The sequence below is a fragment of the Schistocerca gregaria genome, chromosome 10 (assembly GCF_023897955.1).
Source record: "Schistocerca gregaria isolate iqSchGreg1 chromosome 10, iqSchGreg1.2, whole genome shotgun sequence".
In the NCBI taxonomy this organism is placed as follows: Eukaryota; Metazoa; Arthropoda; class Insecta; order Orthoptera; family Acrididae; genus Schistocerca; species Schistocerca gregaria.
Window position 1 is genome coordinate 131,198,021 of NC_064929.1, and position 16,074 is coordinate 131,214,094.

The window sequence follows — 16,074 nt, forward strand, 5'->3', positions numbered from 1 at the left end:
GTAAAGGTTATGACACACACAAACTGTCAAGAACACATCAACTTTTAGCATGTAACATCCCCCTGTGGCCTCCACAGTTTTTATGTTGCCAGATTTGGCCACTTTGCTATCCGTAATGCTCTTGCAGGAAAAATAGGAAACACTGTTATGTTGGAGAACAAATCAGAACTACAGTTGGGCAATACTAGTTCAGCGAGAAGCTTGGAACATTTTTATTAACTTAAGTTGATTCACTTTAGTAAATACTTTTGACCAGTTTATTCACTCTAGCAAATACTCTTGACAAAACTGGAGTGTAAATTAAATACACTATCTGTCCTGCACATTATCGAAATTACAGTAGCCGTGCCATCTCAAATAATCTATGCAGTAAGTGAACCAGCATATATGCTTCCCACCATTGCAGACTCCGAAGCGTGAGTGTCTGGTGACAAGCGGTAATGTCAACAGCTGCTACTGTGCTACTTGTGGTAATTGTTATGTCCGTAGACTACATTTAATATGTCGGTGTTGCAAACTATATATGTGTTGGGAGGGGGGGGGGGGGAGATTCGTTTTTGCAATGTGTAGATGGAGTTGGCCTTGACAAATACTGTCTCTAATGTTTTATCTGATGCCTAGCTTGCTTTGTTTCTCATCAAAAACAAAAGTTTTTTAAACTAAAATTTTTTGTGTCCTCTTGATAAAGCAATCGCAAATAACTCTAGTGCGACATTTGAAGTAATGACACATCCTGTAGCACTTATCACATTGGGACACACATGTTGGCCTTGTCTTACTTGCTCCTTCACTTCGTGCCTCCTCTGCTGTGGTGGCTCTCTGCTACATATACCAACAACACTTCTTAGTCACTACTGGACTAATAGCTATTCTTCATGTTTTTTAGTTCCTGTTGACAATGTTGAATAGAATACAGATTTAAAAAATATAGGGTGGACGCTATCTGACGGCTTCGTAGAATGTGTGTGAAACTATCAAAAAGAAATAAATTTCTACCTGCACATATCACAGGTTACCATGTTCTCTTTTTTTAACTTTTCGTTTTGTCTTTTAGCAAGCAGATGGTCTAGTGGCAAGGCATTGGACTTGCATTTGAGTGGGCAGTTGTTTAGAATCCTTATCAAGACTCCAGATTTAATGTTTCTGTAGTTTTACCAAATTGTTTATAATAGATGCTAATGCCCTTGCCCATCAATACAAACTTGTTCTCTGTCTACAATCATTTGTCATCAGTCTATGTTGATCAATTATCTTCTGTCTCTACTTATATCCTGAACATTTGATGTCCACCACATACAAAACCTTATAAATGTTTTGACTTAACTGTCTCAAGATGGAATATCAAAATGCAAGTTTTTGACAGATTCTCTTCCTTACCCTTCACCTAAGAGCTGTCATTTGATTAACTCTCTTTTTGTAGTTCGTTGTCTTTCCACCAACCTAATCAAATTTTTTCATCATTACGTCACAACTATGTCAAGAGCCCTGATTGTCAAGAGTGAAGAAATGCTGTGTGTCATTTTGCCACAGATATACACACAAGTTTTGTGAAGTTATTCTACACCCAATGCAATAGTCATATGGAGAAAATGATCATCAGTACAACGTTTCAGGAACTTGTGGCTGATGTCTTCTGCAGCTGTGCTTTACAAGACTGTCTCACTTTGAGTAATAATGCTCCCTCACCCCCTAATGAGCCATGTTAGTTCATGCTGTTTCAAAGCTGGATAACTGTGTGGGCCAGTTAAACATGTTGTGGGTGAAGAATCTGGAATAATGCTCTGGAATTTTACCATTTGCTTTGATTTGACTCGGGTTTCAAACATTGGCTAACTATGGTGTGAAAATGTTTCGCTACATACCATCATGAAAACAATTCAACAAACACCCTAAGACAAGTAAAATTCACTGCTTAGCAGCAACAATGTTTCTGTTTCTAGGCTACATGATACATTATGCTTGATACAGTGCTTCCAAAGCGTGGTAACAAGTGCAGTTTTTACACTTATGAAACAAAATTATTTCATACAGTATCCTGTTGCTGTATGAATCCGGAACATGTCATAAAATAGGGACCCATACTCATCTTTATTTTTATCATGCATGAAATACTGTGATAACTCAATCTCCATTGACATTGCAGGCATGTGACACAATAAGGAAAGTATATAAACAAAGCTAAGAGGAATGTGAATCTGTGGTAGATGTGATGACAAGACTGCATTGTTGGTGGCACAAATGTTTCGGAGCAGGCTGTTCAGTGCACATTTTTGAAGACAAGGCGCTGTAGCAGGTGACGTATCCGTGTTCCTGTGTAAACCCAACAGCATCATTAATTAAGAGTGCAGTGCATGCGAGATATCGAGATTAGATCTTCCATAAATGGAAATGTGTCTCCTGGTTGAATAAGTCACATTCCTTGACACACTGGGTCGAGAGTCGTGTCCTGATATGCCACCATCCAGGGGAACAGCTGCTTGAAATTTGCACCGGCCCATGGATGCAGGCTCATGAGGGTAATAGGTATACATGTGACAGCATGCATACCTAATATGTTCCAAAATCCCGTACGTAAAAACAGGATTTTCTAATGCTGATACTTCGGGTTCTACTGGTGATAAAATGGTAGGGCCAAGTGTTTTGGATAATTCTTGGGCTAGGGACCATTTGCATGCCCAACAGTAGTATTGTCTTAGTGTCACTATCCTGCAGTACACGTTAAAGTATGGCTATTATGCTCTTCCTCCTGATTAGCCAAATAGAGAAAATCAGATGATTCTTTTTGCATTTGATGTTGTCTACAGTGAGCTCGATGGAATTTATGGAGGTACCACAGACGGTTCCTCGGGAAACCCCACAAAAGGTTTTTTTTATTATATTTTTGTCGTCACCAGAGGAACAAAACACAGCCAAGGATTCCAAGATACCTGTGCACGGGAAGTGGCTGAAATTTTTATGCTATATTCCTAAGATCCTGATCTCGAACAACCTCAAAAATTTTCACTATATCTTTATCCGTTTCAGGGTGCAGAGGTTGAAAGTTGCCCTACTTCTACACACAAAATGCGATAAGAGACAAAATCTAAATAATAACTGCAACAAATTGCTAAAATTTTAATGGCATATTCTCTAGGCACTTATCTAGAGGGGCCATCACCCTGCTTTCAAAAGTATTTATCTGGTATCGAGAAACAATCCAAGAAGTTGTTTTTTGGGTACCAAAACCCAGCTGTAGATTATGAGATGAATAAGTCCAGCAAATGGCTGCAATTTTTACAATATATTCCTAAGATCTTGATCTCGAACAAGCTTGAAAATATTCCCGTCTCTCTGTCTGTTTCCAAGATACAGAGGTACAAAGTTACCCTATCTGGACACACAAAATACTCATTTAATATCCGGTCTGAGGTGAAAACATAGTTTATAAAGTGACATAGTAAGGAGAAATGTGCTGTCAAATATCTGTTATTGTGCAGGAACCCCATGTTTTAGTACTGAAGCCGCACGCATTTTTTTTTTTAAATCCACTCTTAGGTGTAAAATTTGTGTTGCGTTATTTTAATTTCACATAAATTTTACTGACCAATACATTTCTTTTCGTATGGCTTACATGCCCTGTTGTAGCAGTAAAAATAAAGGAACCTGCGGAAAAATACTGTTATTGGAGAAAAATGGGGTACCAGCCTGGCTCATTCTACCTTCCTCGGCACCTTCAAAAATTTTTAAAAAAACTCTTATCATGTGGACATATTTGCATATTTTTGTGCTGAGAGAGAAGACAGTGTCAGTGGCAAATACACAGTAAAGTTACTAGAATATAGTAGACAGTGATCGTGTTATAGTAAGAGTGAAGGAGACGATGGCAGTGTGCAAAAATGAGAGGGACGTAGTGGCAGTGGAACATAGTTGACAGTGACAGAACAGTAATAGGAAAAGAGTGAAGGAGATAGTGCTAGAGGGGAAGGAGAAAGTAGAAGTGGGTGAGAGACAGTGACAGAGAGAAGAGACAATGGCAGTAAGAAGGAAGGAATGAGATATTAGCAGTAAGAGGGAGACAGTGAGAGGAGACTAGCAATAGGACCCAACAAATGGGTCTGTGGCTGTGACATAGAACACAATGACAGAGACACTCAGAGGTAATACAGTGAGTTGAGTTAGGCTGAATGAGTGAGAGAGATAGGGCGTCTGGGAGTGGATGGGTATGAGCAACTTGCGGCAAAGCACTAATGGGTGTGAGTGATTGCGATGGGCGGAGCTTGTGGGAGTTTGAGGTAAGTTGCTTGTTAAAAAAAGTGTGAGTGTGTTCACATGCCAAAATTTTTCAAGGTGCTGAGGAATGTAGCTTGAGTCAGCTGGTATGCCATTTCATGTTCAGTCTTTTAAACAAAAAGGTGCATATTCACATCTTTGCGCTCTGATAGGAGCTTTTTTCTGCTGGTATTATGCTACGAGGGATACTCATTTAGGCTTCTAGGGCCTGTGGTAGTACAATTGAAGGCACTATGACAGCAGTGAACTACACTGAAATGCCAAAGAAACTGGTATTGACATTGGTATTCAAATACAGAGGTATGTAAACAGGCAGAATATGGGGCAGCGGTTGGCGATGCTTGTATAAGACAGCAAGTGTCTGGCGCAATTATTAGATCGCTTACTTCTGCTACAGCGGCAGGTTATCAACATTTAAGTGAGTTTGAACGTGGTGCTATAGTCGGCGCACGAGCGATGGGACACATCATCTCCGAGGCAGCGATGAAGTGGGCATTTTCCCGTATGACCATTTCACAAGTATACCGTGAACATCTGAAATCATGTCAAACATCAAATCTACAACTGTGGCCGGAAAAAGATCCTGCATGAATGCAACCGACGATGTTTGAAGAGAATTGTTCGGTGTGACAAAGTGCAACCCTTCTGCAAATTGCTGCGTTATTTCAGTGCTGGGCCATCAACAAGTGTCAGCATGTGAATCATTCTATGAAACATCAATGATATGGGCTTTCAGAGCCGAAGCCCACTCATGTACGCATAATGACTGCACACCACAAAGCTTTACACGTCTAGGCCTGTCAACACGTCAGCAGGGGATTGTTAAAGCTGGTGGAGGCTCTGTAATGGTGTGGGGCTTGCGCAGTTGGAGTGATAGGGGACTCTTGATACATCTAGATACGACTGATAGGTGACAAGTACGTAAGCATCCTGTCTGATCACCTGCGTCCCTTCGTGTCCATTGTGCATTCTGACAGACTTGTGTACTTCCAGCAGGACAGTGTGACATCCCACACGTTCATAATTGCTGCAGAGTGACTCCAGGAACACTCTTCTGAGTTTAAACACTTCCTATGGCCACCAAACTCCCCACACATGAACATTATTGAGCATATCTGGAATGCCTTGCAACGTGCTGCTCAGAAGAGATCACCCTGTCGTACTCTTACAGATTTATGGACAGCCCTGCCGGATTCTTGGTGTCAGTTCCCTCCAGCACTACTTTAGACATTAGTCGGGTCGTGCCACATTGTGTTGTAGCACTTCTGCTTGCTCGTGGGGCCCTATATGATATTAAGCAGGTGTACTAGTTTCTTTGGTTCCTCAGTGTATGTGAAGATTATTGCAGCCCACCTTTATCTCTTCATGCTTTACGTCTTCCGTGACTGTAATGGCACTTTTCAGGAAAATAATAGTTTTGAGGCCAGAGTCATGCTACCGTGGCGTAAGGACTGGTGTGAACCTGATGAACTTGTCTTGGCCACTGTGGGATGACAGCTCTCTGCCTACAGACCACTGGCTTGTAATTTATGGGAGTTGCATGATTTGGGTCTACACATCTGGTACCACACACATCTGGAAACCTACTGTAGGCTTGTCAGATCAATTGTATGTGGAATATCTGTTGTGTTGCATTGCAAAGGTGAAGCCATAAGCTGCTAAGCAGGTGGTCGTAATATGTTGGTTCTTTAGTGTCTTTTAGATGATTGTACAGTCATCGAACAGTGCAGGCTTTCATCATCAGTGTTTATTTCATAGGTAACATCTAATATTTTGAACTTAGGCCATGATGACAAGCATAATATTCTGCTTGAAATTTTTATGGAGATGGCAGTGAGAATTATGCATGATTACTGTGTAAAAAAATTACAAAAAAACACTACCCCTGCCATTGTTGCCAAGCTGAGCTGAAGTGTGTCCTGAAACGTCTGTGGAAGACGAATTATTGCTGTTTGCTTTAATGCCAAGTACCACAACTAGTCCAGTATGTGTTGTCCTTTTCCTTTTCCACTTATGTTTTTTTATTTATTTATTTTCGTGTGCCTCCTGGTACATTGTAGTGCATTAATGAGTACACTTGGACAAAATTGTGCTGTAAGACAAACATATTTGTGATTTTTGTTCTCTGGTAAATGGCATGCTACTCCTGGGTTTTAGGACAGCCCAGACCTGTTGTGTTCATAGATTTTAAGGGGACATCCATTAATTATGTGAGATCAAAATGACGGAGAGGGATCTGGCAAAATCTCACCAAATCTTATTTAAAGGGGGAGAGAGGCACTGAGAATCTCATGTCAGTTTTTTAATTCAGAGAGTATATGTCATTATAATGGATAACATTTCGTTTTACATAATAAATACTGAGCATAGACTATATTAAAGTGCCGACTAATTTTTATTACCTCTTTGAACTGAACTAAATGCTTTACACATGTGCATGCCCAGGATTTCCCAGTTTGGAACAAATGCCACACAAATGTTGGATTTCATTCAGGGAGTTCTCTGCCTCCTTGGTCAAAATTGCTGTGTGCCAGTCAGTGAGTCAGTCATGATATTCTGTAATGCGTATGAAGCTGATGTTATTGTGTTCAGCTTTTACAGTGTATATGTTAAGTGGCATGCTGACAAGCCAGAACCCCCTTACAAATAAGAAGTTGATTGATTGTGGATGGAACCTTAGCTGAAGTTCACAGACCTGAATTCTCTTAGTGATCATATAGATAACGAGACTGAAAAGTTACGTAATCATACAGTTAAAAGGAAGGTACAACAAATGCTGTTTTTCAAATGCAAAGTAAGTAAAGGTTCAATTACATTTAATGTATACAATATAATAATAAAATGTCAGTTTTCAAAGATCCATCAAAACAGTTATTATTATTCTCGTGGAGCCTTTATGTCTGTCTGTGTGTCTGAACACTGCTCATGTTGGACTGTTGAAATAAAGTTTTTAATCACATGTTAAAAGCACTATTTTTTACACTTTATAAATACCACATGGTTTTTTTAAAGTGGAAAATCCTGGATGGAATAATGACTAACATTATGAAAAGGATAGTTGCTACTCACCATATACTGGACATACTGAGTCACAGAGAAAAAGACTGTCAAACACACACACACACACACACACACACGAGACCAGTCTGCTCTCGACAGCCAGAGAGTGGAAGGCTAAAAGCTTTGTTGAGTCTTTTTCTTGGTAAGTAGCAACTACCCTTTTCATAATATTGTTTTTGTTAAACTGTTTGTCAGTGTTAAAAATGAAATAACAATATCTCGCCAAATATCGTTGAAGGGGGGAGGGACTTGTCTAAATTTTAAAGAAAATCCTTCACATAATTAATGGATGTCCTTTATGGTTAATGCTGTGTGTACATCTCACCATTAAACTCTTATTTTACTACTAGTCCACCTACACAATATCTTATGTGTACAAGCATATTAATCTTGTAGACTACAGTACAAGATAGGTCTCTAAATGTCCTGTAGAAGAAACACAATCATATTGTGCTCAGATCTGAAGAAGAATGAAAATGTCATACTCTAAGATTATACAAACTCTTTTTCAAGATTAGTTACAGAAGAGAAATAATGTGTACAGACAAATGTATGATGCTACAGAGAAACTTAGGAAACAACTTTGGTAAAGAATGTATACATATTATCTGTAATGTTTATGCAGCTTTATTGTAGGCAGTCCGCAAACACATTGCAACGATGAATTTTAGAAAGGAGGGTGCAAAATACACTACACACCCTAAATTTGACACTGGGCACTCTATTCAGACAAGCAAAACAGATGAACAAATACATGGATTCCACATAAGACTGCCGTTCTGTTACATAGAGCAGGACAAAATTCTGTTGCCCTGTGTAGTTTGCACATGCCTAAATATGACTCTGACTGTGTCAGTACAATGAACTAACTCCAGCACCCATTTTGGACAGGCTATTCAATATTTGCTTACATTATGTCAAAATTACAATATTGTACCTATTTTGCATATACAAATAAGCACTTTGACTCTATTACGTATATGTCAGAGAATTTAGATAGCTAATTCCAGAGACTGTAATAACACATCATGTGGCAGAAGAAGATATGTTATGCAAAAAATTATGACTGTGACTGAAATACTGAATGTTACCATTGAACTGTAATATTACTGTACTTAAATTGACCACAGTGTCATTGAATATTCACAAACAGAACATAGCATTGCGCATTGTTTTATGTGTTATTTAGTGGCTTTATCCCTGCTATTTCAAGTGAATGCACAATGTAGACTACTAAATGTGTGTGTGATTTGTACTTGCACTGTGTAATGTTAGAAGTAGAATAACTTGTGCAGTTGAAGTAGGTTTGCTGTAGTAAATGTTTGGTTGCCTAGCTTGTGTAGTAAAATTATAGTGGCAGTAATGCATTGATTACTGTACTTACAGAGCAAAATAGCTTACTTGTTTTGTATAATCAAACAATTGAAACTCCAGGTAGTAATATCAAAAATATAGATATAGAGATTGCTATTCACATTTTAATTGTGTCTGCCAGCAATTTAATGTGTCATCATTACAGTAAGTAGCACTCTGTCTTTTCCTACATTGTTGATTTTACTTGCATTGTAATGACACTCAAGTAGAAGATCTTCAGAGTGAAACTACATCCAAATATTGATGGAAAGAAATTGTGTGTTAAGTAACAAATACCTCTGTCTCTGAAGTTTCTGGTGCACATTGATGTAGTGCTCAATTCAGAGACAACCAGTTTCATATTCAGTATCTGATCAGCTAGGGAAGGAGAGCTGATGACCTTGGGATCTGTGATTGCAAGACTGTACACCAATATCTTGAGTTAAAATCCAAACCTCCCCACATTGTCTCTTGGAGGTAGAACATGTTGCACTGCTGATAGTACAAACACTCAACAGTTTTGTACACGAGGCAGGTACCCTCTTAACACTTCACAATGGACCAGAAGGTGGCTATGACAAACCAGCTCCACAAGTACACAAAAAACAAAGCAAGATTTCTACATTGTCCCCAATACTTGAGGGACTAGCTGTGACTGACTGACTTTGGATGTTAACTTGCAGTAGACAGACACAGAGACGAAAACAGAAATGAAGGTAATGGCCGAAATTTTTAAGAACTTCCAAATAATTACAGGCGTGAGCTAATGTGTTGGGTTTGCTATAGTCTTCTTCAGCTGTGCACCAGGAAAGAAAACTAAATTTGGAATGATGAAAAGAATACCAAGGGTCACCAGTGAAGCTGGAAAGAGGGAAGCAAGGTATTGAAATGAACTGTTAGATGGTTTTGAGACACTACCTGAAAATCTAGCAGATAACTCTGTGGAGAAAACTAATTTTCGTACCAACATTGAAAATGCACCAGTTATTTTAATAGCAGACATTTGCGAAATATGTAAAGCTGTTGTCAGCTTGAAGGTTGGTTTGAATACCACCGTGTTTTACTAGGCATGATCCTATTGAAGTTGCTACGCCATTGTCTTTCTCTGACCTTTGAATTGATTTAACTATATAGTTATAGGGAGACCTGTGGTTTAGAGTGGGCTTTGAACCATGGAACAGCTGGGCATTTTTCACATTACGAACATTGCCAGAGGTTAAAAAAATTGATATGTAACAAATAAAATTCTAGGACTGATTGGGAAATGACCTCCTTACCCTTAGATCTTTTATCTGCTACTTCACAGAGCCATACTGGTTTAATGGACAGGACTAAACACTTAAACTACCTAGTGCGGAGAATGAAAGAAAATGGGCCAGAAAACCTTCCACAGATGAATGGGAGGAACTAAGAATATTTACAATAAAAATTGGGTATAAAGAGATGCAAAAATAATGCTGGAACAATATGGTAACGTAACTGGAATGTGTCTGGGCAAACCGATACTGAGAACTGAATAGTAAATTAGACTGACTATAAGAATTGGAGTAGAGAATTATAAAGAAAATTATAGTTAAAAAAGGGGGAGTGAGCACAGAAACCTGAAATTAAGGAGCGGTGAGAAAGAATAATAGGAGCAATAAGAGAAGTAAGAACCATGTGTTAGATATTTACACAGAATAGGCTAACAAAAATCAAACGAGGAAAATCCAGGATGGAATGTAACAATATTGTGAAAAGGAACGTTGATATTCACCATATAGTGGAGATGCTGAGTCGCAGATAGGCACATCAAAAAGACTATCACAAATACAGCTTTTGGCCTAAAGCCTTCATCAAAATTGAATGACACGCACTCACGCAAATGTTACACAGGACTGCAGTCTCAGGCAACTGAGGCTACTCTCAGGCAACTGAGGCTACACTATGAGCTGTAGCACCAGGACGTGATGGGAGTGGCGACTGGGTGGGGGAGGGATAGTAGGGTATGAGTGGCGGACACTCAAGTGCTGTTGAGGAGCGCATGAGTATGATGATGAGGTGGAAGGAGGGTAGAGCAGCTATGTGCAATCAGGAGGTTAGGCGGAGGGCAGGGGGGGGGGGGGGGGGGATAGCAGAAAAAGGAGAGAAGTAAAAAGACAGGGTGTGATGCGATGGAGGAATGAGGGCTGTGTAGTTCTGAAATAGGAACAGAGAAGGGGCTGGATGGCAGAGGACAATGACTTAACAAAGGTTGAGGCCTCGAGGGTTACGGGAATGTAGGATATATTGCAAGGAAAGTTCCCACCTGCACAATTAAGAAAAACTGGTATTGGTGGGAAGGATCCGTATGGCACAGGTTGTGAAGCAGTCGTTGAAATGAAGTATGTCATGTTTGGCAGTGTGCTCAGCAACAGGGTGCTCCACTTGTTTCTTGGCCACAGTTTGTCAGTGGCCATTCAAGCGGACAGACGGCTTGTTGGTTGTCATGCTCACATGGAATGCATCCACAGCTCGTGGTCTATGGATCATGGGATCCCAGGTTCAAATCCCGGCCAGGTTGGGGATTTTCTCTGCCTGCAGACTGGGTGTTTTTGTTGCCCTTATCATTTCATTATCATCGTCTTTATCCTTTGTGACAGCATTGGGATTAGATTGCAAAAAAAAATTGACTGTGCAGGAATTGAGAATTTGTATGAGCGCTGATGACCATGCAGTTCAGTGCTCCACGAACTAATCATCATCATCATCATAATCATCATCATCATCATCACAGTCACATAGAATGCAGCACAGTGGTTGGAGCTTAGCTTGTAGATCACATGACTGGTTTCACAGGTAGCCTTGCCTTTGATGGAATAGGTGATGTTTGTGACCAGAGTGGAGTAGGTGGCGGTGGGAGGATTCATAGGACAGGTCTTGCATCTAGGTCTGTTACAGGGGTATGAGCTGTGGGGAAAGAGGTTGGGAACAGGGGCTCTTTAGGGATGGACGACTATATTGTGTAGTTCGATGGACAGTGGAATGAATACCACTGTGAAGGGTGAGAAGGACAGTGGGCAGGACATTTCTCATTACAGGGCATGACGAGAGGTAGTCAAAACCCTGGCGGAGAATGTAATTCAGCTGCTCCAGTCCTGGGTGATACTGAGTTATGAGGGGAATGCTCCTCTGTAGCCAGACTGTGGAACTGTGTGAGGTGGTGAGAGACTGGAAAGATAAGACATAGGAAATTTGTTTTTGTGCAAGGTTGGGAGGATAATTATGGTTTGTGAAGGTTTCAGTGAGACTCTTGGTATATTTTGAGAGGGACTGCTCATCACTTCAGGTGCGAAGACCAAGAGTGGCTAGGCTGTATGGAAGGAGCATTCCCCTCATAACTCAGTATCACCCAGGACTGGAGCAGCTGTATGACTCAGCATCTTAGCTAAATGGTAAGTACCAACTTCCCTTTTCACAATATTGTTATAGGCTAACAAAACATATCTTATAGTATCAATTGGACAAGAAACTGGACTTGAGACACAAAAAAAGCTTTAGAAATACAAAACATAGAATTTGAAGAAGAATCGGCAAAGGGAGATGTTCTTAGAAGGGAAAAGTTATAATTTAAGTCTTCCAAAGTAGGAATTTGAAGAATAGTGGTGTAATGTGGCGTGAAGAAAGAAAAAGACATGGTGGGTCTATTTTAGAATACTGGACAAAAACAAAACAGTGTAGCAGAAGGAACTGAAATTTTCCAGGAAGCTTAGCTGGAGTGAGAGGAATGCTTCCAACTATAAGTGTGTTTTTATGGTTTTGGAACTAGCCAAGGAGAAGTAACTGTTGCAATATATAAATAGGACTGTTAGACAGGACTATGGAAATGGACACAGAGCATATGCAGCAACCTCGAATATTGAGTGATTTCTGTTCTTAATCCCTTATTAGTACTGTGTCTGTCAAATCTTTCTGTAGTTTTACCTTTTGTGCAAAAGCTAGCATTTGCGTCATCTTAATAAGCAGAAACGTTTTTTTGTGTCGTAATTGATGTAACACTCTGTCCAGCATACTTGCTTGCTGAAAGAAATTTGTATGTTATCGCATTATTGATGCAGCATGTAAGCTTTTAATATGATGCTGTTGCTGTATGCTAGCTTGCCAGTTTTTTGTGTGTATTGTAATTCCAATTGTATTATGGCTAGTTTTATTTTGCGTACATTGTGCATGAAAAGTGTGTCCAGTATAAAACTGATTTGTGTTGCTGCATATATTTTCCTGTGTGTACTTTTTGCAACAATATAGTAATTATCTTGCTTGTGATTGTATACTTCTTCTTTGTACTGTGTATCTTCATTGTAATGTGTGTTTATATTTGCATATTTTTATGATGTAGATTCTATGTACCAAGTCAAACCTACCTTAACTCCCTCAGGATTTTCCAAAACATGTAAACAGTGGCACAATGAGTGCTGAAATGCTACACTGGGCTCCTTTGCAGCATTCCTTTAGTTATCTCAGTAGTCATTTAATTGTTGCTACACTGTAGTGGTCATTGACATTGGGCTAGCAATGTATGTTGATCTTGAACAAAGAGCAACCTGTATGTTCACAGATGGGGCTCTGACTCGTATAGGATAATCCCAGAAACATTGGCAAAATTTGAACACACAATAATTATATTGTAGTAATCAACATACAAGATATTGCACAGGCATATGGTGTTGTGTGCTTCAGTGATGGTTGTCGTTTGTTGTGCATGTGTTTGTTGAACTGAGTTTTCATTGCCATCATAACTCTCAGATAAAGTTTACTGAATACTAAATTCAAGATGTAAAAATATATTTTAAGATTTCTCAAAAAAAAAAAAAAAAGTTTTAGGCTGAAGCAATTAATTAAAATTTGTACCAGTGCCATGATTCATACCCTGGTCTCCTGTTTACTAGGCATACACACAATGGTAGTACGTCGCCTTAAAAGTAGGAGACCTGGATTTGAATTGTGACGGTACAAGTTTTAATTCATTGCTTCAGCCTACATCATTGTTGTAGATCAAGGCGAGACTAAATATGTCTCTGGAACATCAACTGCATACAATTCTTTTATTTCTCATATGTTCCAATAGTGTTGCACCATCATTAGTAGGTTTCACCTTATTCTACTGAAAACTAAATGTTGGATGAAAACACATATATCTTGGTATTAGAGTTATAAGATTCAGGAAAGCTGTTTCAACAAAATATGTGTGCCTGAGCATCAAATTTTGTTGTTGATGCTGACTGAAGTGAAATCCACTAACAATGTTGTAACTAAAACAAGTGTGGTAGGCACAGAAAAAATGGAATTGTGTTTTGCTTGTGGCAGAATACGGAAAGTATGTATATTTTTCAATTAAACGTGGGTATACACGATGATCTTCCCAGAAGCAACTCGTATCAAGATAACAGGTGGATTTATTGAAATGATTACACTTTTTTAAAGTCAGTTTTTCAGTTTCTTCCCCCTTTCATTTCTTTACGACACACAAAAGCATTGCGTGGTGTGCAACAACCAGCTAGTGGTCAGTTGAGAATGCAGCTGGAAAGTTAAGTCATTGCTTTCAGCATGTGCTTTTAGTCTAATGACCAATAGTTGGTCAAGAAAAGTTGCATAATTTGAAATTCTTTTCTGATTATGTTTCTTTTCTGATTATGTTCTAAGAGAATAAAAGAAGGCAATCCTGCAACTCCGTTGAATGTAATTTTTTCCAGTTCCTTCTTCATTTCGGCTGTGTGCATAAATATAGGAATTGTACATGGCTATTGTCAGACACCCCTTTTGTGTGCATGTACAATAAATTTTGTGCTCTCAAAGATATTTTTGAAAAATTAGTGGTTCAGTGCTTCTTGCTATACTGTAACAAGTGAATGTTATAACAGCTTTATTCCAGGAATTTATACGCATTGCTTTTCCTGTACGTGTTTGCTTGCTATTTATGTAGTTTGTCTGACACGTTGTTGTTGTTCCAGTGTGCATTAGCTTGCTGTCTGTGTAGATTGCCTGACACGTTGTCGTTGTTTGTTTTGCTCGTGGTGCTTCCCTTCCTCACCCGCACGACCCGTAGACCCGCGCACTGTTCAGGCACTGCAGCAGCAGCAGCGCGAGCAGCGGCTGGCCAACGGGCTGAGTGTCGGTGATAACCCAGGTTTCGAGGGCTGGCTGGAGGACTCTGGGGACATCACGGAGAAGGAGAACCTGCCGGTGAAGCAGGTGCGCTTCGGGGATACCGGCGGCCCGCTCGACGACAAAGAGGGTCGCTATCGCCTGGGCTCACTCCGCTGTGAGGGTGACGGTAAGTTCTTCCAATTAAATGCTGGGTGCATATTGAAAGTATTGCTATTTATTGGTTATTACTCGTACATGTGCTGACGAATTGGGATTACTTGTTCATTTAAGGTTACTTCAGCTGTTTCGCATATTGAGACGCAGACAATATGATTTCCACTTGTGAAATATGTTCAGGTGGTTGGTCGTCATGTGATGGGCCCTGAGCACATATGTATTGAGTTCCGCAAGTATTTCAACTTGAGGGCAGTCTGCAAAATTTTTCCTTTGGCTCTTGTCTCTCCAGTCTGCAGTAACACAATGGAAACTTCGACAACAGCTTATTTTTGTCAATAACAACCGACCATGCAGCAGTTTGATACCATGCACACCTACACTGATGTTTATCTTCTGAATCTTGGAATTCTATGAGGAATGATATTTATGATGGTAGCCATGTACACCATTATCTATTTATTTACGATTTTATGCATGGTATCTTCTGACTGTGACATTTGCAGATGTCAAAATTAATAGTTATACAATAACTATATTTACAAAATATATATTACATAAAACAATTTATGCATCTATTATCTAATATTTATTCATTACAGTTATATACTCTTTTGCTTCAAACTGATTTGCAACACCGTTTGATACAGCAGAATTCCCCCCCAAGAATTATTTGAATGAATGTATTTGAGAGATACCAGCCTGAGATGTTGAGATGGGGTTCTGTGCACGTGACGTGCTCTTGGCCCCCCCCCCCCCCCCCCTCCCCGTTTTGCGTGTGTGTGTTTTTACAGACGAAGCCTGTGGCTGAAAGCTATATGTGGGTATCTTTTAATTGTGCTTGTCTGCAACTTGACGTGTATTCTTTACAGTAAGTTAAGGAGATGGGACCCAGAAAAATTGAAATAACCAGAGGTTGTTTAAGAGTTTCAAAGGTAGCATTAGGCAGTGATTCACTGAAGCAGCTGTAAGTAACACAGTAGATGATGATAAATGATAAATTGAATGAAATTGATAGTGTCTTGAAAATATTTTGTAAGATGGAAGATCAAGAAAAGTAATGCAAGGGTAATGGATGTAGTCAAATTAAATCAGGCAATGCTGACAGAATTAGAT

At 39.5% G+C, this 16,074-nt stretch overlaps 1 protein-coding gene across 5 annotated transcripts in view; it reads left to right on the plus strand.

Annotated features, from left to right (window-relative positions):
- Window positions 1–16,074, plus strand: part of LOC126293196 (neurexin-4) — a 153,325-nt gene that overhangs the window by 92,964 nt on the left and 44,287 nt on the right. For 3 of the 5 annotated variants that reach the window (XM_049986318.1, XM_049986317.1, XM_049986321.1), the window contains one exon: window positions 14,744–14,971. In XM_049986318.1, coding sequence (XP_049842275.1) covers window positions 14,744–14,971 — 228 coding nt within the window. The remainder of the gene's footprint in view (window positions 1–14,743; window positions 14,972–16,074) is intronic. The other 2 variants (XM_049986320.1, XM_049986319.1) reach the window with 1 other exon arrangement.